At 33.2% G+C, this 25,375-nt stretch overlaps 4 protein-coding genes across 9 annotated transcripts; 1 reads left to right on the forward strand and 3 right to left on the reverse strand.

Annotated features, from left to right (window-relative positions):
- The first annotated feature begins 5,210 nt into the window (after positions 1 to 5,210).
- On the forward strand, positions 5,211 to 10,624 carry LOC18595985 (ENTH/VHS family protein). 2 transcript variants are annotated; one of them, XR_001928536.2, is made up of 6 exons: positions 5,211 to 5,782; positions 6,177 to 6,923; positions 7,170 to 7,325; positions 8,151 to 9,116; positions 9,873 to 9,968; positions 10,379 to 10,624. XR_001928536.2 is itself a non-coding variant. In XM_018123622.2 (5 exons), exons 1-5 carry the CDS (start codon positions 5,576 to 5,578, stop codon positions 9,912 to 9,914), a joined length of 2,118 nt encoding a protein of 705 aa, XP_017979111.1. In that variant the 5' UTR covers positions 5,211 to 5,575; the 3' UTR covers positions 9,915 to 10,316. The 2 variants fall into 2 exon arrangements, 1 of the variants encoding a protein (XP_017979111.1); XM_018123622.2 differs by lacking the exon at positions 10,379 to 10,624 and having other exon boundaries at positions 9,873 to 10,316.
- Positions 10,625 to 10,804: 180 nt separating this feature from the next.
- On the reverse strand, positions 10,805 to 17,782 carry LOC18595986 (uncharacterized). 3 transcript variants are annotated; one of them, XM_088807305.1, is made up of 14 exons: positions 17,046 to 17,782; positions 16,244 to 16,667; positions 15,892 to 15,983; positions 15,454 to 15,612; positions 14,913 to 15,249; positions 14,381 to 14,499; positions 14,222 to 14,294; positions 13,752 to 13,975; positions 13,588 to 13,644; positions 13,312 to 13,480; positions 12,189 to 12,311; positions 11,927 to 12,097; positions 11,313 to 11,372; positions 10,805 to 11,222 (listed from the first exon to the last, which is right to left on the reverse strand). In XM_088807305.1, exons 1-14 carry the CDS (start codon positions 17,201 to 17,203, stop codon positions 11,115 to 11,117), a joined length of 2,274 nt encoding a protein of 757 aa, XP_088663431.1. In that variant the 5' UTR covers positions 17,204 to 17,782; the 3' UTR covers positions 10,805 to 11,114. The 3 variants fall into 3 exon arrangements, with proteins under 3 accessions (XP_088663431.1, XP_017979110.2, XP_088663432.1); XM_018123621.2 differs by having other exon boundaries at positions 12,189 to 12,320; XM_088807306.1 differs by lacking the exons at positions 11,927 to 12,097; positions 12,189 to 12,311.
- An 895-nt stretch (positions 17,783 to 18,677) lies between these two features.
- LOC18595987 (uncharacterized) lies at positions 18,678 to 20,841 on the reverse strand. 2 transcript variants are annotated; one of them, XR_016026993.1, is made up of 5 exons: positions 20,669 to 20,841; positions 20,172 to 20,260; positions 19,963 to 20,060; positions 19,280 to 19,469; positions 18,678 to 19,033 (listed from the first exon to the last, which is right to left on the reverse strand). XR_016026993.1 is itself a non-coding variant. In XM_007024196.3 (4 exons), the coding sequence occupies exons 1-4, from the start codon at positions 20,676 to 20,678 to the stop codon at positions 19,370 to 19,372; spliced, it is 297 nt and encodes a 98-aa protein (XP_007024258.1). In that variant the 5' UTR covers positions 20,679 to 20,839; the 3' UTR covers positions 19,140 to 19,369. The 2 variants fall into 2 exon arrangements, 1 of the variants encoding a protein (XP_007024258.1); XM_007024196.3 differs by lacking the exon at positions 18,678 to 19,033 and having other exon boundaries at positions 19,140 to 19,469; positions 20,669 to 20,839.
- A 205-nt stretch (positions 20,842 to 21,046) lies between these two features.
- LOC18595988 (uncharacterized) lies at positions 21,047 to 24,904 on the reverse strand. 2 transcript variants are annotated; one of them, XM_088807103.1, is made up of 9 exons: positions 24,489 to 24,904; positions 23,776 to 23,852; positions 22,934 to 23,162; positions 22,669 to 22,823; positions 22,538 to 22,583; positions 22,344 to 22,435; positions 22,074 to 22,170; positions 21,667 to 21,723; positions 21,047 to 21,413 (listed from the first exon to the last, which is right to left on the reverse strand). In XM_088807103.1, exons 1-9 carry the CDS (start codon positions 24,636 to 24,638, stop codon positions 21,297 to 21,299), a joined length of 1,020 nt encoding a protein of 339 aa, XP_088663229.1. In that variant the 5' UTR covers positions 24,639 to 24,904; the 3' UTR covers positions 21,047 to 21,296. The 2 variants fall into 2 exon arrangements, with proteins under 2 accessions (XP_088663229.1, XP_088663230.1); XM_088807104.1 differs by lacking the exon at positions 24,489 to 24,904 and having other exon boundaries at positions 22,934 to 23,140.
- Positions 24,905 to 25,375: the final 471 nt, after the last annotated feature.

Genomic DNA, 25,375 nt, shown 5'->3' on the forward strand with positions numbered 1-25,375 from the left:
ATAAAAAATATAAAAAATATTTTTACATAGCATGAAATTTATAATTAATAATAAATTATGTACAAATAAAAATAAAATAAATAATATTAAAATTATTTTAATAAATAAAAATATTTTTGAAATAAAAAGAAAAATTTTTCAAAAAAATATGTATTTTTTAAAAAAATAAAATTCCTCTCTATCGCTCTTCTTGAAGGGTTTTTTTTAATTTTATTTTTTAAAAAATTATTTTTTTAAGAATTTCTAAAAATTCATGTTTTATCTAAATTCTGTTTTTTAAAAAATAAATTATAAAAAAAAAAACCAAATCAAATAGACACTAAATAGCAAAAGAGGAGAAGAGTGACCGTAGCAAGTGGGCGCGTAGCGTTTCGAGAGAGAGGATTAAACTATGCAACCACCAAAGCAATCGCCTGATTGGTTTACCAACTATTTCACTCTCTAACCTGAAATTACTTTTTCCACGATTGAAAGCTTGCTTGAATGAAGCTTTATCTGAACCGATGATTCTTCCGTTACGGGGCCGGCCCCTGGGTAAAGTCACCCAACCCAAGGAAGGGCTTGAGGCTCTTAATTTGGAAAGGAATTATAATTTTATAATATAATTTATTATATTATAAAAATAAAAAATAATTAATAAAATTATTTATTTTTTATTTTTATAATTATGTGTTTAATAAATTTTAATTTTTTTATTTTTTTATTTTTAAAATATTATATTATTTCTAATTAATTAACAGTTATATGTATTTAATCATCTTCAATAATTATTTTTTTCTCACTTATTTTTTTTATTTTCAATCAACATATTTAATTATTTCTAACAACTATTTTTTCTCCTATATATAAAACTAATTATTTATTTTTCAATATATAATATCTACTTTTGAATTCTTCTTTTCTTATTTACTTTTTCTTCCCTCTTCCTTTAACTTCAATTTTCCTTCAAATAATACACAAGAAGTCCATTATGTTATTATCTTTATAAAGTCATGAACCTCATTTACGGTTTGCAATAAGCATTCAACAATTAGGTACTATTATTTAATATTTATAAATTTTTTTATTTTTTAATTTATATTATATTGTTATACTATTTTTATTTTATGTGATAGTTGATTTATTTGAATTAAAAATTTTGATTATTGAATTTGTATTAGCCATTTAAAAAATATAAAAACTTTACATCTCAAAAAGCTAGAAGAATAAAAATTTAATAATTTTTTTTAATTTCAATAAGAAAATGTTTCATTAAACATTTCGCTTTAAACCTTTAAACTTATTGAACCGCCCCTATTCCATTATAAAGGCTTAAGCTGTTTCCACATAAGCAAAATTGGTAGACCGCAAAAAGGAGTTATGTTACATGGACCACCATGAACCAGCAAGACTAGCGAAATGCTAGGTTGTAAATGAATATGAATGGATGCATTTCAATGTGATCAAAATATTTGAGAAGTCTCTGTATTAAGATATTTAGTTCAATTTAGTCATTTTATTCAAAATTATAATAATTTAGTCTTTCGATTTTGAAAATTATTTCAATTTAATCCCTTTTCCTAACTACATCTAATTTTATCATTAAAAAGAATGACGTCAGCGTTGACATGATATATTTTGATAATGTGGTGTCAACATGATTACATGGCAACAACATGATTACGTGGCACTAATATGATGATGTGGTAATGCTGACGTGACACTGACACTTGGCAGATTAATTTTTTTAAAAAAAAATTATGTCATGTCATAAAAGTTAAATTGAATAAAAATATATAATATAGAGACTAAATTGAACAAAATTGAAATGTTGAGGAACTAAATTAAAAAAATATTTAAAAAATATAAATATTTAAGTAGATGATAGTTATACTTATTACTAAGTTAAATATTTAAGTATAAAAGATTTATAGTGTTAAAAATATATAAAATATTTTCTTACTTCATTATTTGATTTTAGAATAAATACATTAATTTATCTTCTTTGCAAAAATTAAGTTTAAATGTTCCTTCTATACAAATAATTTCTAAAAAAATTTCATACTTAAAGCCAAATTTAAATAAATAACTTGCATTATGTTGGAATAAAATAATATAAAAAACTAAATAAATTCTGTCTTCTTCTATTTATAATAGTATAAAAATTTAAAATGTATTTGAGTTAGTTTTTAATTTAAGCTAAACTCAAATTAGCAAAATAGGTTGATTTAGTTACAACTTTTATAATTTACAAATACCTATTCTTTTGAAATTATTTAACTCTTACGCAATTTACCTTTTATTTAAATTTACTCAAAGTTTCTTATAAAACGATTTTATTTAAGTATAAATACCACAATTAAATTTTGCTAAATTTAAATTTAAATTATTAATTTGGATCTACGAAAAATTTGTAAATACAAAATAAAATGGTACAAATAATTACAATTATATTTAACTCTATCAGTCATAAATGTAGTTTTTAATCTAAGAAATTTCAATTTAAAAAGTATAATCTCAAATATTAAACAAAATAAAAGCATAAAAAATAAATAAAAAATTAAAAGGGTGAAATAGCTCAGATTTTATGATTGTAATTAGAGATTTGTCATTTCCAAATTAAGCAAGTCAGAATAAATAATTATTTTTATACTTATTGCTAACTCCATATCTCCCTTTTCCATTTTTAAAAGAAAAAACTAAATCAACCTATCTTGCAAATTTGAGTTTAGTTCAAATTAAAAATTAAATCAAATAAATTTCAAAATTTTATACTATTATAAATAGAAGAAAACAAGAATTTATTTAATTTTTTATATTATTTTATTTCAACATAATGCAAGTTATTTATCTGAATTTGGCTTTCGATATGAAATTTTTTTCAAAATTTTTTAATAGAAAGAGAATTCAAACTTAATTTTTGTAAAAAAGATAAATTAATGTACATATTTTATAATCAAATAATTAAGTAAGAAAGTATTTATATATTTTTTAATACCATAAATTTTTTACACTTAACTATTAGCTTATTAATAAGTGTATCTATTACCTACTTAAATAATTGTATTTTTCAAATATTTTTTTAATTTAATCCTTCAACATTTTAATTTTGTTTAATTTAGTTCATATATTATATATTTTTATTCAATTTAACCCTTATAACATAGTACAAAATTTTTTGACCTACCACATGGCACTGACATGTCAACATTACCACACCATCATATTGTGCCACATGGTACTACCACATTATCATGCCATAATGTTGGTGTCATGTCACGCCATAATGTTGGTGTCATGTCATTATAATGAGATACGTCAATGCTGACATTATTTCATTTAACGGTAAACTTGGATATTGTTAAAGAGAAAAACTAAATTGAAGCAATTTATAAAATTGAAAAACTAAATTATTGCGATTTTTAGTAGAAAGATTAAATTGAACAAAATGCTCTAATATAGTGACTTCCTAAGTATTTTGACGTTTTAATGCTTTCTGTTATGAAGGTTACTCCATGTACTTCTTTACAGCCTTCAGAGTAGGGTGGCAACATTTAATTCAATTGAATTATAATGATAAAATTTAACGCTGAGTCATAAGATAATGAGAAATTTGATAGTTATTTAAAAAAAATTATCATGAAGCAATTTAAAAAATAAAAAAATGATTTATTAATGACATAATGTTTGAATAAAATTTTAAATTATTTAAGAAAATTCAAATAAGTTTTTATTCTATTATTGTGTTCAATTAAACTCTTATATTTTATTTTGGGTCAAATAAGCTCTTATGATTAATGATTTACTAATTGTCATTAGTCAAAATACTATTTGTCATTTTATATTTATATGGTATGAGTGTTAATATAAAAAGTGAAAAATATCATATCATCATTATCAATTATGATATATTAATATGTCACATTATTATCAATTTTGATATATTAACATGTTATATCATTGTTACATAATATATAATGATAAATAGTATTTTGATTAAGTAAATCATTAGTTATAAGAGTTTATTTAACTCAAAATAAAAATTTAAAGACTTATGTGGCTCAAAATAAAAATATAAGGATTTGAATATAATAAAAATATAAGAACTTATTGAAATTTTTTAAAATAATTTAGAGACTTTTTTCTAGATATTATACCTTTAAATTAATAGAGATTTCCAAAGATCAAGCAGCTCGCTTAGGCTTGTAAACTCATCTTGACTTGGGTTGAGCCTTTTTTTTCTTTGGATACTAGAGAATAAAATAAAAATTAATTACATTATTCTAGATCAAGATATACTTAGATTATTTGCAAGTAAAAATATAAATAATCTTAGTGGGTGAAGAATTAAAAATATGAAGATCCAAAAATAAATCCCTATTTTGTGTTATCATCCAATCAGCACACTATTAGTTTCACGATGAGTGAGATAAGGAGCATTCCTAATTTAATGGTACTATTATATTATTAAATAATATATTGTATTAAAATTAAAATTTAATATATAAAAATATTAATATTAATATAAAATTATTTATAAAAATTGTTAATAATAAAAATATTAAATTAATATATAAATTGAACCAAGCTCAAATTTGACTTTAAAAAAGATTGGGCTAAATTATAACACCATTGCTAACTAAAGATGATAATAGATATTTCATAATCAGAGATACTATATCACTTGACTAGATTAAGCAAGATTAGATTACTTTCTAATTTGATTCAAGTAAGATTTAGATAGTAAAATTACTACTAATCATAAGTTCGTGTAGAATTCAGGAAGTGATTTTATGATACCTACAACTTGAATTTAGTTTTTTATTTTACATGCACAACTTGAATCTAATTATAAATAATAATTTTTTATATTTAAAATTAATTTTATATATTATTTATTTATAAATGATTTATAATTAATGAATACATACTAAAATTTACTAATTGTTCAAAATATGATTTTAAATTTTAAATTATTTTTTATGAATTAATTTTAATTAATTTATTTAATTTTGATTAATAATGTATATAAATTGATTTTAAATTATTTTAATCAGATTTGAGTTTTTTGTGAATAATAATAATTAGATTTGAGCGTTAAGTGTTAATTTTTAATTATAATCGAACAAAATACGATTAATTAAATTTTAATCAAGTTGAAAATTAGCAAATTCCATATCCTCTCTCATTCCTACTAGTAATTGCTGTACGTAAGCGGCAGAGACATTAACAAGGGGAATCACACAGGTTGGTGAGTCACCCCCCTCCATTCCTCTGCTGACGTGTTTTCCTTCCAAAACATAAAATCTGTCGATTGCTCTCTCCTTCTCTCTCTTGTCCTCTGTCTACGTTACGAAGTTTTCAGATTCTCGCTCTTGCTCTTTTCCTAATTCTTGAAGGAAGAAACCAAATAACAAAAGGAAAACCCTAATTGAATCCCATTGGATTGTCTATTGATCCCAATCAATCGAAATTCAACAGTTTCCCTCCTTTTCAACGGCCCTGATTCAACCAACCTATCAAGCAAATAGATCTATCTTAAACACTTTAACTCAAGCAATCAATTTGGGTTTTGGTGTTTCTTTTTATTATCGAAATGGATTCGAGCAGGCGAGCCGTGGAATCGTACTGGAGATCGCGGATGATCGATGGGGCAACCTCGGATGAAGACAAAGTAACGCCCGTTTATAAGTTAGAAGAGATCTGTGAGCTCTTGAGATCGTCGCATGTAAGTATTGTGAAAGAGGTCTCGGAGTTTATCTTGAAACGACTCGATCACAAAAGTCCCATCGTCAAACAAAAGGTAATTTCATTCAATTCCCCTTCTAATTTTGTTTGATTTTGGGTTAAATCTAGTCAATTCTAATTCATTTGTTGTTTTGGCTGAGAAATTTCACAGGAAGAGGGAAAAAAAGGAGAAAAATTGATCTCAATTTAGTCAAGTAGCTGTATAATAGTGTTAAATTTAACATAGATTTTGATTAGTTAAGTATCAGTATCAAAATATTCTATTTGTATTTGTATATAAACGCTACTGAAAGCAAAACGCAAGTAACATAATAACAATAAAATGGGCCTGATATTCTTGAAAGGCGAAGAAGTTTTGAGGTACTGAGGGTTAATGTGTGGGCAATAGTATCCTATAACTGTTAATGATCAGAACATGTCGTAATCAGTTGCTAGTGGGATTTTTTCAGGCTTTGAGGCTAATAAAATATGCAGTGGGAAAATCTGGTGTGGAGTTTAGGAGGGAGATGCAGAGGAACTCAGTGGCAGTGCGTCAGTTATTTCATTACAAGGGGCAGCCAGATCCTTTGAAGGGGGATGCACTTAATAAGGCTGTGCGGGACACAGCTCATGAGGCTATTTCTGCTATATTTGCAGAGGACAATAATAATACTAAACCTTCTCCTGCAGATGACCTTAACAAACGAATACAAGGATTTGGGAATACAAACTTTGAAATGCCCTCGGATGATAAGAAATCATTTCTAAGTGAGGTAGTTGGCATTGGAAGTGCATCTATCAAGCAGGGAATTAGTAGTTTTACTCAGGGTCATTCACTTAGAAAGAACGATAATGGAAACTACAAGAGTCCTACTCTTCGAAGATCATTGACAACAGAAAGTGACCATTCTGATAGGTATGAACCAGTTGAATTGCGAAATGATACTCAAGGGGTTTCCAAGATTACTGCTAGTGGACCTTGGGGCCAGGATTCAAAAGTATTAAAGACAGAAACGACAAATGGGGAAGCTAGTTCGAATTATTCGGAGACTAAAACTCGTGAAGAAAGATTGTTGGAAACCATAGTAACATCCGGTGGTGTACGTCTACAACCTACTCGAGATGCCATTCAGGCTTTCCTTGTGGAGGCTGCAAAGCTTGATGCCTTGGCTTTAAGTCATGCCCTTGAATCTAAGCTTCTATCTCCAATGTGGCAGGTAACTCTCTGTTCCCATGCATTAAATCATGAGTTGACAAGGTGACAATTGGGGGGTGGGGGGGTATGGTTACTTAGCTCAAATCTAGGCTCTTGAAACTTTGCCACCCACACAGGCACACTGTTCTCATTAAGTGGTTATGTTTACAATGGGGATAATTTTATGTTGATTTCTTTTCGAGACTATGAATGGAGTATTTATTTCCTTAGTTGTCTTTTGACTTTAACAAGAATTATTGATGGTCAGGTTCGCATGAAAGCTGTGTGTGTGCTTGAGTCCATTTTGAGGAGAAAGGAAGATGAGCATTTTTTAATTGTGGCTTCTTATTTTACTGAGAACAAAGATGTTGTTTTGAGATGTTCAGAGTCTCCCCAAACTTCTCTAAGAGAAAAGGCTAACAAGGTAAATATCTCAGTCAGCCTTCTATTTTACTTTTAATGAGGAAAATAAAATATGAAAGCACTGTTTTCAGTGGCATGGTTGAAGGGTTTTCTTTTTCTTTTTTCCATTTGTTTTACTTAGCAACTAATGTATACTCTAATTCAGTAACTGGTTTCATGGGGGAAAAGGAAAATTCAACTAACTTATGTTTGAGAACTTGCTTTTAGGGATATGGATAGCTTCAATTAAAATTATTTTTAAATGTTGATTGTACCTTGGTTTCATGATTAAGTGACCAATTGAACTGCCCATACTGTTTGAGTTTATTAAGGTTTGCATTTACTGATAGCATATTAATGCAGATCTAAGTTGATATAGTGTATTAATTCTTCTTTTAAATAAAAGAAATCTATGAAATTTTTGTGATCTATTATATAATGAGGTTTGATGCTACCTCATTTTTTTCCTTAAACATCTGTCCGGAAGTGTAAATAGCCCCTTCAAATTGATTTGTTTGTCGTTTCCTTTTTATTATTATTTGAGGACACATCTATCTTTACTTGTTAACAAACCTATAAATTGAGATATTTTAGGTTGCTCTTGACAGATGTCACATTATGTTTCATTTCCCTTGTTTTGATTACTCTTCTGCATAAATAACGGTATTCGTGATCTCTGTATGATCATTTTGCTTAATCTTTTATTTCTTTCAACCTTATGATCCTTAATGTTATATGACTTTGAATAGTTATTATTAAATGCTAATATAGAGCTGGTAGGGATACTATTTTCTTAGTTAATGAAGTAGATGTCACAATTGACATATATATTTAATCTGGTAAACAGGTGTTGATCCTTTTGAATGGGGAACAGACAGGTGGTTTGGCAAGTAATTCAGAAAAGTCTTTGAAGGCTGAGACCACTCCCGTTCAAATGCCTGACCTGATAGACACTGGTGGTCCAGATGATTACACTGGATTAGATAATTCCACAAAAAACCAACATGATCAAAATATTGCGAATCTGACAGCAACCCCGCTTATTGATGACTTATTTGGAGATGGTCTGGATGCTGGTCTCAGCACCAGTGAACAGAAAAATGATGATGATCCCTTTGCAGACGTCTCATTTCACACTGATGAGGGTAGAGAAAATGTGGACGATCTCTTCTCTGGGATGACTATAGATGACAAGTCAGTTGTCAATGGTAATCATGCGGCTGCAAATATAAAATCTGAGCTAATTGATATCTTTGGGACCAATTCTGAAGCTCCATTTGAGCCTGAGAATAAACAAAATGATGTCAATGATTTAATGGTTGGCTTGTCGATGAATGAGAATTCATCTAGTTTGAAGCAGAAAGGAATCTCTTCTGAGGCACACCCTGAAAATATATTTGCTGATATAAACACTCATTCTAGCCATGAAGCTTCTAATGATGCTTTGAGTGGTACCCTTGGTTCTCAAGCCGCTGGGATGAACACAAATCCGATGTTTCCTTTAGGGACCATGCCATATTCCTTTTCTCCTGGAATAATGTTGAACCCAGCCTTTTCTTCTCAGCCCATGAATTATGGTGCTATGGGGAGTTTCTTTGCTCAGCAGCAATTGCTTGCAACAATGTCTAACTTACAACACCTTGCTAATCTTAATGCACAAAATGCTGCCATCAATCATGTTTCCAGTGGATCAAATGGAGGATATTCTTCAGCTCTGCCTGATATATTCCAGTCCAATTTTCCTATTCAAACACCTAGTTCAATGATGAACAGTTCAAAGAAAGAGGACACCAGAGCATTTGATTTTATTTCGGTAAGTTTAAGTTCTAGCATGTGCTATTTAAGGTGGTGTTATACCCATTTCCTCTTCATATGATAAGTTATGTTCTTGAAGTAATTGTTCCATAAATTGACAAAATTTATGAGTCCTATCCTGGAATGTGTCTATGTTTTCCAATGACTTCTGCTGTTTGTCTTGTGAGTCATGGTACATGTTATTTAATGTTTGATGGAAAGCATTAGCCACCCTGCTGGTGGTCATACCTAATTATCTTAGCCAGGTACTTGGGTATTAAAATCTTGTTCATGCGAACTCTATCCACTAGTTAGGCAGTTAAAACAGCATGTCAAAGGTGGAGTGCGAAATTAGTTAAGAATTGCTGTTTATGCTGGATGCTTGATGCAGAGACAAGTATAACTTGCCATTGAACTTGTGAAATCTCACATGACAGAATGCATTATCTTAATATAGTTGACGCTTCTCCATTGTATTTGCATATATTGTGGCGCATCAGTTACTCACACATCTGTTTAAAAAAGTGCTAATTCAATCTGGTTGGACCACTTGTCTAGTTTCATGCCACAACATCGTTTCTTTATTATTTACATTCCATATGCTGGTTATCAGTGCCTAACCTAGCTGACAACATGGCTCTGCCTCTGTCTGTGTTTTCTGTTTTTTTTTTTTTTAATATGACATGAGATTTGAATCAGATGAAATATGGTTCAGATCTGAAGTTGTTTGTGGATTACACCTCATAAAATCTTGTATCTGGTTTATGTTTTGCAGGACCATCTTGCAGCTGCTCGTGATCCAAAGAGGACAATGTAAGGTGTTGTGCTTGTACGGACCTAGCGTGTAGAATCTCCTGGCACTTCAACGATGGTAATATTCTTTTGAAATAATGGAGCAGTGATATTACATGCATCTTTGATTATTGCATTGCATGTAATATAAGTGGGGGGACGTCCTTAAATTAAAGAGTAGGCTACAATCTTTTAGGCTATGTTTGTATTTGAGATGAAAGAAAATGGGGAAAATGTTGTGCAGTTAGCTGTTTTAGTTTTACAAGTACTTTTTTTTTTTTCTGTTTAAATTCTCTTCTTTTTCTTCTTGTAATGGATTTGTAGAGTTTTTGTACCTCCAGTTTTTGCCACTACCTGCAGGCGAAGTGCATGTGTTAAATGCAGAGGGATAGAAAATTAATAAATGTTTCAACTAGTTGTTTGCTCTCGCTGGTTGTTATATTTAATTGTTTATAATCGACTACAATTAATGCCACATTTTGTTTTCAGTGGCATAGCTTTTGGGACTGAGAAACAATACATCAAAGGCGGGCCTTGAGTCTAAAACAATACATCAAATGCTCTGACCTAATTCCCTGCCTCAACGCCGTTACTTTTGTTCATGCCTTGTATGATAGTCAACTCAAAGTAAGAATTATTTCAGTGGTTTCTAATAGGCATCATGAATATCTACAAAACAATATGCCACACCAAACGAATACGGACCAGGAAGAAACTTGATCAATTCCCAAATCAGTAATTCTTTTCGAGCAGCACAAATTCTTATTGCATTGCCACTCAACAGATCAGTTGGGTCATATCCCCTAAACAATATGCCTGGTTCGCTAATTAGGTTAGTTTCAGTAACGCACATCAGAAAGGTAAATTTCAAATGCACTTAATGCGATTGAAACATATTGAAGGCACAATGAAGGTATAAGGACAATGTTCATACACTGGAAAATTCATAGTTCATACAGACGCGGTCTCTTGTCATCAGCAACAGCAGGCAAGCTATTGACTTTAATTCGAATTTCATCAACCTTTTGCTTCAACAGAGTCCTGAGAAGGAACTTTACTGGTCCCATAAATGTAAACGGCGGGCCAAGGCTATGCATTCAAAGTTACATTGTACTTTTTAGTGTATCTACGTATCAATGAGTATGTACAGATTCTGAATGTCAAACGGAATTTAATTTTTATTAGGCAGCAGGGCCTGGATTAACATGAAAAGGGTTTCCATATTTTACAAGTTGGTGCCTTCAAGGTTGCTCCACGATTTAACTTCCATCTTCTTGGTTCGTTTTAGTTGTTTTGCAACATCCAAACGCTCAGAAGAAAATGGTGATGGAATCTAGTTGAGCAGTCAATGAGAGTTGGATTAGCACAAGTTTAAGGTATAAAGAATACGGGTAAAGAGAAGAAGACACCACAAAAGTCTCACCAAAGATGGTATGTACTTGTTGATAGCTGCTAGCATTGCCGCATGCCCTACAGCAGATACCTGGCAATGACAATAGGGCAAAAAGGACGTAAGCTACTGAAACAAGTATCTAAAATGCACACAACCAGTGTGCATGCACAAGAATAGACATGCAAGACCCAAAGATTTTGTTACAAGTTACAAGAAGTGGGATCATATATAGAATACACCAACAAGCATGATATCTAACATACAAGTAGCCGCAGCAGAACTTTAGATCTGCAAATGTTAGTTCACTTAAGGACATTGCTTCCTTCCGATTAGAGCTAGATGATGACCACATTCCAGAAACCACAACATGGATGGCAACTGAAGCATAATAAAAGGAAGCTAAAGGGATATTTTAAAAGGCATTACAACGGATGAAGGCTCATTCCACAAAGTATCCTGATATTCTATTCCATTTAGTTTTCCTCTTCTATGTTAAGACCTGATAGCAAGTGATCCACAGTCAAGGACATGGAAACTAATAAACCTAATAGAAGAATTTAATGATAAGCTTTATCACACATGAGTAACTAGCTGCTCACTCAATGAGTGATGAAGCATTTGTAATAGAGGGTAAAACTGCTTACAGGAAGGAGCATTAGAATTGTTACGGGGATAAGTGTAGCAATGTCATTCAATGTTCTTTGTAACTTCCTCTTATCTCTTGCTGTAACCTTCTGGCCACGCAAACGCTTTAGGAGTAGCTCCAGGGAAACCGTGATGTCAATGAATAGCAACTGAGTTCCCAACCATACATCCTGCAGAACTCTCACTGGGTACTGTTAGTGCTCAAGTATAAGCTCTAGTGTGGTTCTGTTCATTGACAAGAAGCAGGACCAGTGGCCTTACAAAACTTGAAGATATCAATTTGATGCTGTATTTTCTAATTAAACTCTCATTCGGGGAATTCGACTTGGGGATGTCAATTCCCTCCCCACAGGTTATTGCATGTGTGCTGGCTGAACTGGAGGTCTGCAGCAACTGGTAGCAAAAATTTAAAAATATAATATAATGGTAATGGTTGTCCAAAAAATATGCACTTAAGCTGTCAAGGCTTCATTTATGATTTTCAAGATCTCTTTGAAGCTACCTGTCAAAGTATTTAAATAATGTAATTTGCTGGTGCTTTTGTTGGTTTCAAAACTGCATAGCAGTTTTACTTTTACATCAGTGATCAAATATTACTGAATGAAGTTTCAATTTTCACAAAGTAGCCTTTTCCTTTCTGTTAGCTAATGACCTTAAATGTGAAAACTATCCAAATAATGAGACCTCGTCACTTAGCACCATACATGGGAATTGCTTTTTTCTGCACACTTCTCCTCATAGGTTAAATTTCATGGCATATTAAATACTTTTTTCAGCACTGAACATCATACCTCTATCATCATTTTAATCCTGCTCCTGGAATCTATCTCATTCTTGCGCCATTAAACTGAACCTAGTTGGTCATCTTATCTGGTTCTATACTCACTGTTCATATAATCATGTCTGATTTCCCCTAATACTATAGCAGCATATGTTTTCTAGAAAAGAACATAACTTTCTATGCTTTCTAGGGTAATCACTTCTCCATAAATCCTGGTTTCAGCCAATCATGTTTCACATGCAAAACACTATGGCACTGCAACTTTAAAGACTTTTTTCCTTGACTGATATTGATCATAGAACACACTAGAAGTGCTTGTTCACTTCATCTATCACACTGTCTCTTCTCTTCTTCGGGAAATTATTTCCAGATAACTAGGAAGATGTAACTTGCATATGAGATTTTTTAATTTTCTCAGTCAAATTACAATGCATAAACTGCATTTGTTCTACTTACAATCATACAGTATTTCACCAATGTTTTCTTTTCAAATCTAAAACAATTTCTTCCACAGAACTTATGATGAAAGAAAATAACATAAGTTGCTGACAGTGTAGTGGAAATATACATATATAGTTGTGTATCTTAATATAAAATCCATACCTTTTTCAGCATATGCTCATGTTCAGATTCATCATTTTGACATTCCTCTGTCATCAAACCAGTTAATTCTTCTTGTGCTTCCATGACCACTGCAAGCTGGGTTGTGCCAGTAGCTCCTGTCGATGGTGTGTGCCTAGAGGCTCCTGATTCTGTAATCTTTAACGGTTCACTGCCAGAGAAATCAATATTAGCACAATTATTTCTTCTTTTTATAAAACAGTGCTCATTGAATTGTGGACAATAACATGGGAATGCTATCTGAAACAACTAACATACCCTGATCTATCATAAGCAGCCCAGTAATCCTCCAGGCAAATGGTTAACAGGCTTTGGCTGAAAAATTCAGAGAACCATGTCTTAAAAAGCCAATTTACTGCTCCAATAGGAAAAAAAGGTGAAATAACCAAAGCTCAAATTAGAATAGAAATATTATTGGCTACCTCCGGAGTAAGAATGCTAACAATTCAGAATTTAATGGCTGTTGAGCTGAGCGGCTGAAGTGTGCAAACCCAGAAAAGACATCATAGCAAACAGTAAAAACTTGTGATAATATAATTTCTTTCTCTGCCTGAATTGTATGCTGCTTGGACCTTCTTTTTTCTTGGTTGCTTATGCAACGAGTTGTATCATAAAAATCAAGCCATCCTATTTCATCAGTTACTACCTGTAAATATTATTTTTAGCATTTCGGTTAATTTTGGATTTGAGGGACTGAAACATGTTGATTGAAATTTACACTCATAGTTCAATGTGATATTCTAGGCCAGGAGTAGAGGGGAAGAATAAACTATAATGCCTCTTGCCAAACTCCATGGAAATCAATCTCAAGAAAAGTCATTCACAGCCAATTCTAATCCACATAAGATGGTTCGCATTATGCTTTTCAACAGAGAAGAATAATAAAACTAACCTCCATGAAGAATTGGTAAACTGATATGGAAGAGAACTCTGGGTAAATGAAAAGGCTGCCACATTCCAAGTAGCTGCACCCAAAGCACTACACCTCTTAAAGTATATTTTAATGATGAATTGCAATCATCAGGAGTCAACGAAATCAAATATATTTTACCTCAGGAAGTCCTTCACCAGCTCATCAAGATCATTTATGCGCATTCGTGACAAATATAATCTAGTCTTCCTTCCTAGATATGCAAAAAGTCCTAAAGTAGCCAAGCTATCTGCTTGACCCTGTCAAAATTGAAAACCAAATGTTTACGTTGCTGCTTAACAACTAAAACCATGAGAGCAGGGAAACATTGAGTGTGAAAGACAAAGACAAGGACAACTCAATATTAATTGAAGTCATTAAAATTTTTCTTGACCCAATGTACATTAAAAGTAAGTCCACAAGTCTAATATTCATACACGAAGTGATAAATTGTTAGGGGGAAACACAAAGAACAAGGTAACAATGAGAAATCACATAAAAATAAAAGGTTGAAATATCTAATACTTATTGACAAAGAGGCCATATCAGCTAGGGAAAAATAAAAAGGAAAGGAAATTTGCTGTTAAATTAGTTTGAAGTGAGATGACAATATGTTCTCAAAGGACATTCTCACAGAAAATACTAAATGACTCAGGAATCATAAAAAACAAACCTTGCTATAAATTGCCAGTTTGCCCGGAATCATGGTCTCTTTGCAGAAAGCTACGGAGAGTTTTCTCAGAGCCAATCCAATCCAAAATTCAAGCTCATCACTCTTCTTGCTAGACAGTATTTTTGCACCAAAATGGGACAGGAAATCAAGTTCAAATCCTGCCTCAGTAGCTAACTGATGTAATTTGTCAACAGAAACAATACTATGTGAAAGATTCATAAGTTCCACTAGCACATCCCCTATTGACATTGTAGACAAGGGACAAGAAGTACGATCAGAACCCAATTTCTCTACAGCAGCACAGCAGCTTATAGCCACAATAATTCCTGCAACACCACTGAATATTCTTGTGTTTAGGTTAAAACCAACGTACAGAATGATCACTGAATTTCTTCAGCAGGGACATTCTTAGCATGAGGGAATAAATAAACATATGAACTCCATCCACGTTGGCTATAGGAGTTATTAAGTAGGAGGGGTGTCAACAATCCAATAGGGAAAAAACTTTTAAGTTAAAAGCAGAGGTGTATTCTGAGCAAACCTTCCTGCATACTCCATAGACCACTTCTTTAACAATGGAATGAAAAATCCCGCTATCCGTGGAAGTTCCACCACTCTGAACCATTGTACCAATTCTGAATGTCTCAATTTCAACTGAGTTTCAATGAACTCCTCTAACAAATCTGTCTCTGGGGTCAAGCTGAAGCAAATGGCAAGACAAAATGTTAGAGCTGCTAGGAACATATTATCACCAGGCATACTTGAGAAGGAGAAACGACCGTAGATTGACCAGAGAAACATATGTTTTCTTGGGAATTTTCCACATGTATTAGCACAAAAACCAAGTACAAAAACTATCTGAGTTTAATCTAACAGTATGAAATCTTTGACAACAAAAGGAGTTGGTTTTTGAAGTTTCTGATCTCTTATATCAGTTATAATAATAACAGAGATTTGGTGAACTGCTACAAAAACTTACATCTTTCTAACTGGGGATGGATTATTATGACGTTCTTGAGAGAGCAAAATCTCCACTTCGATTGCTGTTTTCAACAAAGCATAAACAGCTACCTGAAGAATTACATTAGTCAATGATTCTTCTCCTAGACCTCACTTCCTTTATTAATTCATAAAAGAATGCCTGTCTCCATTCTACAAAAATATCTATGCAATGGTTGTTCGAGGAACAAACAACAAACAAAAACCCATAAATGCTTGCATCATTATTAACCTGTCTATAAGTAGTTTCCATCAACATGTACCATTAGTAGACTATTTTTAAAAACTTTCACAGGCACGTTGTTTATGTTATTTAGGGGCCTCAAGCATACCCGATGAGCAATATGTCTATGCCATTGATGCACATCCTTTCCATTCCAAGCCATTGCAAGCTCTGCACTGCTTCCAGCCAATTCAAGTGACTCAACTGCAAGGGAAAAGCTTCTGGCAGATTCATGTAATACCCATACAAGACAATTCACCCGATTGAATTCGACTGCAGGAGGATCTGGCTCAGGTACAAGAGCCCCATCTCCACTCTCAGTTGGACCGCAATAGTTAGGTGAAGAAGACATTGATGACAATGCACTTTGAAATATAACCCTTGAAAAAGTGTAACCAGCAAACCATAGTCCAAGTGAGTTGCTCTTTTTTGCCAAGAAATTATTCCCTTGCTGCCTTCCTCGGAACTTTGAACAATGGGGTGCACTTGAATTAATCTTCCAATTCCATCCGTTATATGATCGAAAAGTTTGTCTGTGACAGATAAATATGTTCAACTTCTCAACCCAACAAATCCATTAATATTACATTGCTTTCCATTTTTAATTTTCTTCTTCAAGCCTTTTTGGTTTTAAAGAGTTGCACAAAACTTGAGCCAAAGCTGATACGACATGAATCAAAGTGGGTACTAAGCAGCTATGTAGAAAATAGAAAAAGAAAAAGGTCAACCAACTTCACATATATAATAAAAAAAATCAAATAAATGCATGTTTTGAATCAGTTAAAACTAAAAAACAATAACTTAACAAAAGCAATAAGTAAGATAATTGTTTTATGCAGGCATTTTGAACTCAACAGTTTCAACTTTCAACAAAGCAAAACATGGAACACGTAGATAACATGAGAACTTACGTGTAATAGGAGAAGTGGGGCAGTTGAAGAGACAAATGGGAAGCCATGAAAGAAGAAGAAACCCAGAAAGAAAGAGGGAGAAAAACGAGGAGGAAGAAGAGAGGAATGGTGTTGTTTGAGGTTTTAAATGAAGAAAGTTTTAGTACTAGCGTAGCCATCGAGGTAGAGAGAGAGCTAGAAAATTAGTTTTGTTTTTGTAATTATATGGAAAGGTAGAAGTTGGTGTGTGTGTGTGTGTCTGTCCTAGGGTTTGTCTCCCGCCAGCCGTTGTCAATGACAGTAACTACGGATTAATTAAAGTTGTTGTTTGTTTTTTGGTCCGAAAAGAGGGAATTCACAAAAAAACAAAAATAGTTAGGAAACATCAATGCTGTCATCTACCCTTTAACAGACAGGCTCTAAGGAACACAAATGCTCATCCTACAGCTAATAAATCCATTAATATGCAACCCAAAAGCATCCCCTTCGTCACCGTTACTCCTAGCAAGTTTGTCAGCACAGTTATTTTCCCTTCCTGCTAGGTGTGCCTCACTGCTACCACATTCAGCTGTTCCATAAAGGCATCTGCACTCATTGAGAAGAACAAGTAAGGCATTATGGATGTGAATATATGGCCATTCCCTGATTGCCCACAGTTCAGCACTCCTGCTGTTTGCAAAACCCCAATTTTCTGACAGAAACCAGTGATGATATTTGCCATTGCCAGCACTATTAAGGCCACCAGCTCCAGCCAAGCCAGGAACATTAACAATGGACTTAGCAGGCTTCCGTTTAGGATTCAAAGCACAAGGCAAAAGAATTCCACAATCTTGGTTTTTCATTTTCCTAAAGTAATCTGGAGAGGTTTCTTGTTGTCCCCTGAAAACTTTACCACTACGTTGGAGCCATACATTCCAAATGGTGAAGGTGAATACAATATTTCAGGGGATATGAAAAAGATTCGAGGGAATGTCATCGCTTTGCAAATTTTCCTTGGATTGTTATCACTATAACAAGCTTATTTATATTTATCTCATATTGATAGATACTAGGCACTGACTATACATCCTGGTTTCACCGTGTTAAGCAAAAGGGTATGCCCGCCGTGTGTCTCTTTGGGGTGGCAATTTTGCTCTAACACCCTCGACCCACCCAAATTCACCCTAAAAATTATCCACCCATCTATTAATTAATTCCATTTAACCATTTAAAAAAGAATAATATATGAATAAAAAAGTATTATATAAAATCCATCTCCTTAAGATATCACACGTAAACACTACGTGAGTCCCTCGTCAGTATAGTGGGTTTTTCAATCATTACTAACAATTGTCTTTAATAGTTCTATATGTCAAATTATAAAAATCAAATTACTCAAAATTTAAGTAAAGAGATCAAAATACAATTTTTTGAATACAAAAATTAGGAAAATTGATCAACTTATTCATAAATTGCTAATTGAAAATAAAACCATATGGTTGGACCAAATTTCATCTATGTAAGCAATTCTCATTATCGTCTGTGTGTATTAAATATTTGTTGTAATATATGTGTATGCAATTTTGGGGGTCAATATTGGATAAATAATCATATTTAATTTCACTTGCAATGTCAATATAATACACGATTAAGTTTAAATGTCATTTGATTTAATCAACCTCGTTATCTATCATTCCTTAAGAGGCTTGACATGATAAAAAAAATAAGCATATGATGACGAATCTCATAAAGAATGCCTGGGAATCTCTAAGTATATTTCGCATTGGTTACAAAATATATCCGGTTCTGTTGCTTCAAACCTTGGAACAGCCTGCCTTTAAGCTATTAAGGGCCGCATGTCATAAGGTCAAAGGACCCTCGGCTTCATATTAAGGGCTGTCAACTTATTATAGATAAGTATGGAAAGCATGAGGATTGAAGGCTCAAGATCAAGATAAATGCTCATCTTTGTTTGAGTAGGAGCCTCGGAAATGAGAAGGACGAGAGGAAATCAATGTGGAGAGACCTAGCTGGATTGAAATAACAAGAGTGAATGGTACAATATCAGAAAATTAAGTGAGCATTTTATATTGCATATACAATAATGGAAAATTAGCTGCATTATTAACAATAAGATGAAACAATGAATTCCATCGATTTTTTAACTTTCTCATCAATATTGAATTACTACAATGTCATGTTGTACAAAGTTTGAAAGCTCTAGTTTCTGGGTTATCAGACATGTATTTTTCTATAAGGAATAAACCACCACTCACACAAGGAACATTCCCATGAGCCCAAGAAAAAATGCTCAGTAATGCGAGAATCTTTCATCGGTAATCCTTGAGAGCGTCAGGTAATCAGCTTCAATTATCGATCGTCTGAGTATTCTTTTCTCCAGAAGCTTCCATCTCGGACTGCTTACCAAATCCAAGTTCCGACAAGTCCTGCTTTGCCATCAAATTCCTGTGAAATGCCAACCAGGAGTTACTAGAAACGAGCAACCATTTTCCATTTTAAAGTCAGAATAATCAATTTAAAAATGAGCTCTTAGGTCAGGATAGAGATTTGTTCTATGTTAGATGGGTTTGGCATGCATATATAGAGGATTATGACATGGCATTTTTGGTAGAAACAGAAACTGAAATGATATATGGAAGGTCAGTAAAACGGAGCCACAGCAACCTAAACTTCTAAGCAAACAGATATTCTTTAACAAAATTTTCTGTGAGAAAACAAAAACAATATCATAGGAAAAACATGAAAACGGGTACCAATCACGGCAGAAATCTAAAACAATTTAAAAATGCTAATAAGAATATGTTCATAATACATCCTTTTCTTTATCAGAAGCTAAGACAACTCCCACTGTAACTTGATTCACAAAATCATTTTTTGGCAAAAAAAACAAGCACACTTAAAGCATAAAAAGATGCAAAAAGAGAAAATTAACACTCACTTTTCCATTCGACACTGCAAGTATTTCTTGGAAAATTGTCGACATTTGTCCGATTTATGGCCAGAAGTTTTAAGGCAATTGAGGTACTCTTTCTTCTCCTGAAACAAAAAGCCAGTACAAAAAGGACACCTTCCACTCAAAATCTCAATTACAAAATCCTTGTTCAAGAAAATAGTTTCTTTAAAGAGCTTCAAAGCAACATCACTTACCAAGTCACATTCATGCAAATGATCCAAAGGGAAGATGCCTTTCTCTGGTGGCACTGGGCTCAGCCCTCTATTCCCACCAAATGCACCACCTGCCCCAAAACCACTACTAAGTTACTTCAACACAAGTAAAAGGAATAGAAACAGATTTCCCAGCAGCAGAAATGGGGAGGCTTTATTTGTTCAATTAATCTTCAGTAAGGTTTGGGAAATTACAAAACCAGCATCTTCCCAGGACATTTATCAAACAGCTTATGAATTTCCAATCGAACCTAAGAAAATAAAGGGCTTGTCAGAAACAACAGACCCAAGAAAAGGGTTTCTTTATCAAGCTTCAAAAGTATGGGAAATTGACGATTGTCAATTTTCAAACGCATGAAAAAACGATATTTTTAAGGACTATAATGGCAAGCTGGAAACTTTGAAGAGATTTATTTCTAAGAAACACAATATATCTCGTAAAATTAAATGGGGGAATAATCTCCATGTTATTTCATTACCTGCGCTCATTTGACAGTGTTTTGATGGCTAAGTTGCCTCTGCTTTTAGCTCTTCCAGTGTTTGCTAATTTGCTATTCTCTCAAAAGACTCACAGGGGTTTCAGAAATGGGATTTTCAATCTGCGGGCGTTGGCAACCCGGAATTAGTCGGATCGGGTAGAGTTGGTTTTAAGTGTTGATGGACCCGAATCAAGATGGGTTTTTTAAGTGGAGTTTATGCACATATGAATGATTATGGTTTTCAATTGATAATAATACTAATGATATTTTTTAATTAAATAATAGTATTAGAAATATTACTAGCAGTATTACCACGTAATGTTAAACTAATGTTACGTTAAGTGCTCAAAATATTGCAGTGAAGGTTGCAAATTGCAATGGAGAAAAATGCACAATTTGTGATTGATGGAGAATATTTGGATACGCATCTTGATGGGTAGTATGTTTCTCTAACCCATGTGAATGAATTTTGACATTTAACACTTTCAGATTTCTGTAAGGTAAAAATGAAAGGAAAAATTTGTGTAAAACTTTGCTGCTTGCCACTCGGGCTATCCTAATCTCTACTTTGCTTTGCTTGTAACTCTTGCATGAACATGATCCTCAGACTGGAATCTGCCGTCTAAGACTATGCTGGCTGTTTTCTGGATGAAGGTGCGGCCCCTGATGTTGGCCTAAATGCATGTGGATGCTGAATTATCACCAAAACTGAGTCTCTAGGGCTTTTGTCCCGGACAGAAGTTGGCTACAGCAGTAAAAAGCATTTTCGTAAACAAGGGAACTTGATGTTCCAAGCAGCAGACTACTAAACACAAAACCCTATTGACATCACAGTTAAAAACGCAAATACGGAATGCAGGTTGTTGAGAAAGTATAGCATTGGTGCGTGAAATGAGTTTCAAAGATAATAGATGTTGATGCATGGAGCAACAACTCAGGAAATAGCTCTTACAAGCTACAACCATCAATGAATGTAAAGTTGAATCTGACTTGCTTACCACACCAATGTGCCATTCATGACTTGTAAACTCTCTGAAAGTTGTGGCATCCATTTCCTGCAGTTGCATGACTTGGTATTGTCAGAAAATAGAAAATAAGAGTGAAGCTTTTTTTACAGAAGTATAATCCATTCATCGACTCCAGTTTATGGAAGGCAATAGATTAACAATTACAAGCAAGTTATTTCTTGATATCTTAAAAATAAATAATGTAAAATGAGACAAGCTGCACCAAGTGGATATAAAAATCAATTTAATCATTTATGCAATGTAAATTACGATTTTAAATGACTCCATTTAGATGGAAACTTATGCCCAGCTCTCTAAGTCTATTATACAAAGTATAGATCACAAAAGAATTTAGTCAGAATCTTCTCTAATTGTTCAAATGGCAAATTTTAACTTACTATACGATAGATCGGAGGAACCATTGAATCCACTATGGATTTCAAAGTTGGCATAACTGAAAAATGTGTTGCCAACTCTTGTGACCTAAAAGTCCATCTGCAAATGACAAGGAGCAAAAGACCATTAACTATTGTATTGAACTGCTTAATGTCTAAGCAAGGGATTAATAAACATTTTATGATGATACTTTTGATCTACAACACATGAGTTCGCTAGTGACTGAGAACTACAAATTTCCAAGGACTCATGATTGCGTGATTCATGCATACCCAATGTACATAAAGATGCAGAATTGTGCCCACTCTCGAACCAACAACCGAAGCCAGTAATTCTCTGAGAAGTCATCCATGTTTAAGTATATCTAAACATAAAAATGTCACGTGGTCATATCAGTCATGAACTTATGATCTGTACATTGCACATATTACCATAGCCAGAGAAGATGAGGTTGACATATTCATACCACAGTTTCAGCCATGGCAACTATTAGCATAGCACCCTGAAATTTCCTGCATAGTTATGAACCAAGCTTAAGTTATGATATTTTCTCAATAAACACAATCAATTAATTCAAATATTTAAATGGAAACGTACTTGAACATTTTGTACTTCGCATAAACAGCATCACGCATTGATTGGACATCCTCATCCTCGATAAATGTCAACTGTTCCCGCAACACTACTAGATTTCGTGATATATGGTGAAAAATTACATAGAATGAAATTATGTAATTAAGCAGTAGAAGAACCTGTAAAACGGTGCATTAAAAAGTACTATTAGTGAATTAGTTAAAAGGTGAAATAAGCAGAAGTTATTGTTAATTAGTAGCAGAATATATTACCTAATCAAGAAACTCACCGTGAAATAAGGTACAGAAGCTCTGTAGCCAACAAGAGTTAAGTAAAATACACATCCCAGTGCAGCAGTAGTCCGGCGCTCTGTTACTGAAAGGCGCTCACAGGTGATGCAGTATCCATGAGAGATCAGCACAAAGGAAACAAATGAAGCTGTCTGAAAGAGCACTCCAGTTACATACACCCCAAATGACATCCACAGTGAACATACCTGAAGATAAAAGCATGAATACCTGCAAGAACAGTCCCTTAAAATCTGAACAATAGCTTTGTCACAAAGTAAAGGAGAGTTTAAATAAGCAACATAGCTAAACTTCGTATAGCCATGAAATGCAGCTTGTAGTACATACACCAGAGTTTCGGCAGTGGCTTTCTAATTATTCAAACTACAACCAAATTAAATAAATAAATACCATTAACTTTGCTGTTTGACGGAGACTTCCCATTGTCTCCACTATAGCTGATATTTATTTCATCTCTTTGATCATCATAATCATCCTCATACCCAGCCTGAAACTTTCCCTTGCAGACTGGAAATTTTGAGACTTGGCATTACAGAGGTTTTCCGATATGCAGAATAGTGGCATCGAATCAATTAAAATGGAGTAACACTCAGAGAAGCAAAGCTGTCATTATCACAAATTTTAACAAGCTCTTTCCCATTATGGGTGCAACTGATGAGGCAATCAAAATGCCCATTTCTAAGTTTTTAACCAAAGAATCACAAAATTCTGGATACTTGGAATTACATACAAACGTGATGCTCATAAAAGCCCATTTCTAACTTTTTGTTTCAAAGCTTAATAAAGATAAACAATTTGGGTTTCGTTGCAAGATGGAACTTACCAAAAAAGGAAGGATAGTGTGAGTTGAAAGGCTTTGATCAACGGAACAGACGCAAGAGTCCACTGTAAATTATTTGTCTGTTCTAGTATAACAATAACACAACAGAAAAACAAAATTACAACAATGATAAAAGTTCATACGAAACATCCAACAATCTGTCATTATTAGGAATGGAACAAAAATGAAAGAGACAAAATTTCCATGAAACAACTATGTGCCTTAACCTTATAGAAAAGAACAAAATAAGATAACTGGATTTAGAAGGAACATCTAAAGTTCAAAACCAACAGATAAACTTAAAAACTTCTTTGGCCAATTTCAAGATGACTTAAAATTTTTGAACTTTTATAAGGTAACTGCATTTTCTTCTTTCAAGCTGTATTTATTTATATCTAAAGCAAAAGAAAAAAAAGGCCACGCTTCTCATTAATAAACTGATTACAATTATATCAACAATTAAACCCAATTTACTTAGTGGGAAAACTAAAAGAAAAACACAAAAAAAAAAAAAAGAAAAAACAATGAACTTTGGTGTCAGCTTAACATAAGCAGTTATAAATTTTCATTTTCTATCAAACAAATTGTGGGAAAAGAAACCGAAAAAAAATCCAACCAAAGCTAAAGATTTAACAAAGAAAGCAGCAAAATTCGATCAAATGGAACGCAAATTTTCTCTAAAAAAAGAAAACAAAAGAAACTAGAAGAAAAAAGACCTGGAAGTGGCGGTTTTTATAAGTGTTGAACGTCCAAGAACAAGCGGAGAAGAACCAAATGGAAAGGAAACCCAAGTAGAGAGAAGGCAGGGGCCGATACGACTCGTCGAGTCCAACCGGGTTCGACTCACCGATTTCTGACACGTTCATTTTCAAGGAAGGAAGAGAGAGAGAGAGAGAGAGAGAGAGGGGTTCGGCTGGGCTTTTGTTTGTGTTTGATTAACAAAGTTTAGTGTTTTAATGTTTTAATTGTGCTTTACTAAACACTTGATAGTTTTCAGATTACTAAATAGTTGATTGTTGTTGTTGTTGTTGCTGTGCTGCCTTGTTGTTGGGTTCAGCTTTGGGTTTTATGTTTGGTTTTTATACTAAACTGTTTATGTTCTTCAATTCTACCGTTAGTAACAAGCTACTTACATTTCTTAAAACCTCCTCTCTCTTTTTTTTTTTTTTTGGTGAATTTAAATTCAAAGGAGTTTTTGTGAGTTAGGAAAAGGGTAATCTATTGAAAATAAAAGGCTTGTAGAGCATAACAACTCTGAAGACTTTGTGTGTGTGTTTTAGGGTAGGGGATGATAGGAATGCAAAGAGTATGGGGCCCAAAGTTTTAGAGGGAAACAAAGTGCATGTTGTTTTCATTCAACAAAACCAAATCACTCCTCATTACTAGCCTACAATTTGGAGCAACAAATCAAATCCTCAAAGATTATTCACACCTTGGGTCAAAGAATCTTTCTTTTTTCTTCCAAAATATGAAGGCTATGCCTTAGGGCTGCCCTTACCAACAAACGTGGACAGCACCATTATCTTATATTGTCACTCCATTATTTCCAAAGTGGGATTTTGACCAAATCAAATGCAAATGAGAATGTTCACCAAACCAAGGC

The sequence above is a fragment of the Theobroma cacao genome, chromosome 6 (assembly GCF_053813885.1).
Source record: "Theobroma cacao isolate CCN51 chromosome 6, ASM5381388v1, whole genome shotgun sequence".
Lineage (NCBI taxonomy): Eukaryota > Viridiplantae > Streptophyta > Magnoliopsida > Malvales > Malvaceae > Theobroma > Theobroma cacao.

Bases quoted from the DNA above. Each gene is read 5' to 3' on its own strand.
- LOC18595987 (XM_007024196.3), bottom strand. The intron at 20,061-20,171 runs GTAAGTGATGTT...TTTTTGTTTCAG, and splicing joins ATTTGCATGAATGTGACTTG to GAGAAGAAAGAGTACCTCAA. The intron at 19,470-19,962 runs GTGAGTGTTAAT...GGCATTTCACAG, and splicing joins TTGCAGTGTCGAATGGAAAA to GAATTTGATGGCAAAGCAGG.
- LOC18595988 (XM_088807103.1), bottom strand. From the start codon at position 24,638: ATGAACGTGTCAGAAATCGGTGAGTCGAACCCGGTTGGACTCGACGAG. The intron at 22,584-22,668 runs GTACGTTTCCAT...ATAACTATGCAG, and splicing joins GCGAAGTACAAAATGTTCAA to GAAATTTCAGGGTGCTATGC. The intron at 22,436-22,537 runs GTATGAATATGT...TTTTATGTTTAG, and splicing joins TTGCCATGGCTGAAACTGTG to ATATACTTAAACATGGATGA.
- LOC18595985 (XM_018123622.2), top strand. From the start codon at position 5,576: ATGGATTCGAGCAGGCGAGCCGTGGAATCGTACTGGAGATCGCGGATG. The intron at 5,783-6,176 runs GTAATTTCATTC...GGATTTTTTCAG, and splicing joins GTCCCATCGTCAAACAAAAG to GCTTTGAGGCTAATAAAATA. The intron at 7,326-8,150 runs GTAAATATCTCA...TCTGGTAAACAG, and splicing joins TAAGAGAAAAGGCTAACAAG to GTGTTGATCCTTTTGAATGG.
- LOC18595986 (XM_018123621.2), bottom strand. From the start codon at position 17,203: ATGGCTACGCTAGTACTAAAACTTTCTTCATTTAAAACCTCAAACAAC. The intron at 13,645-13,751 runs GTAGCCAATAAT...TGAATTTTTCAG, and splicing joins TTAGCATTCTTACTCCGGAG to CCAAAGCCTGTTAACCATTT. The intron at 11,223-11,312 runs GTGAGACTTTTG...CTGCTCAACTAG, and splicing joins ACAAGTACATACCATCTTTG to ATTCCATCACCATTTTCTTC.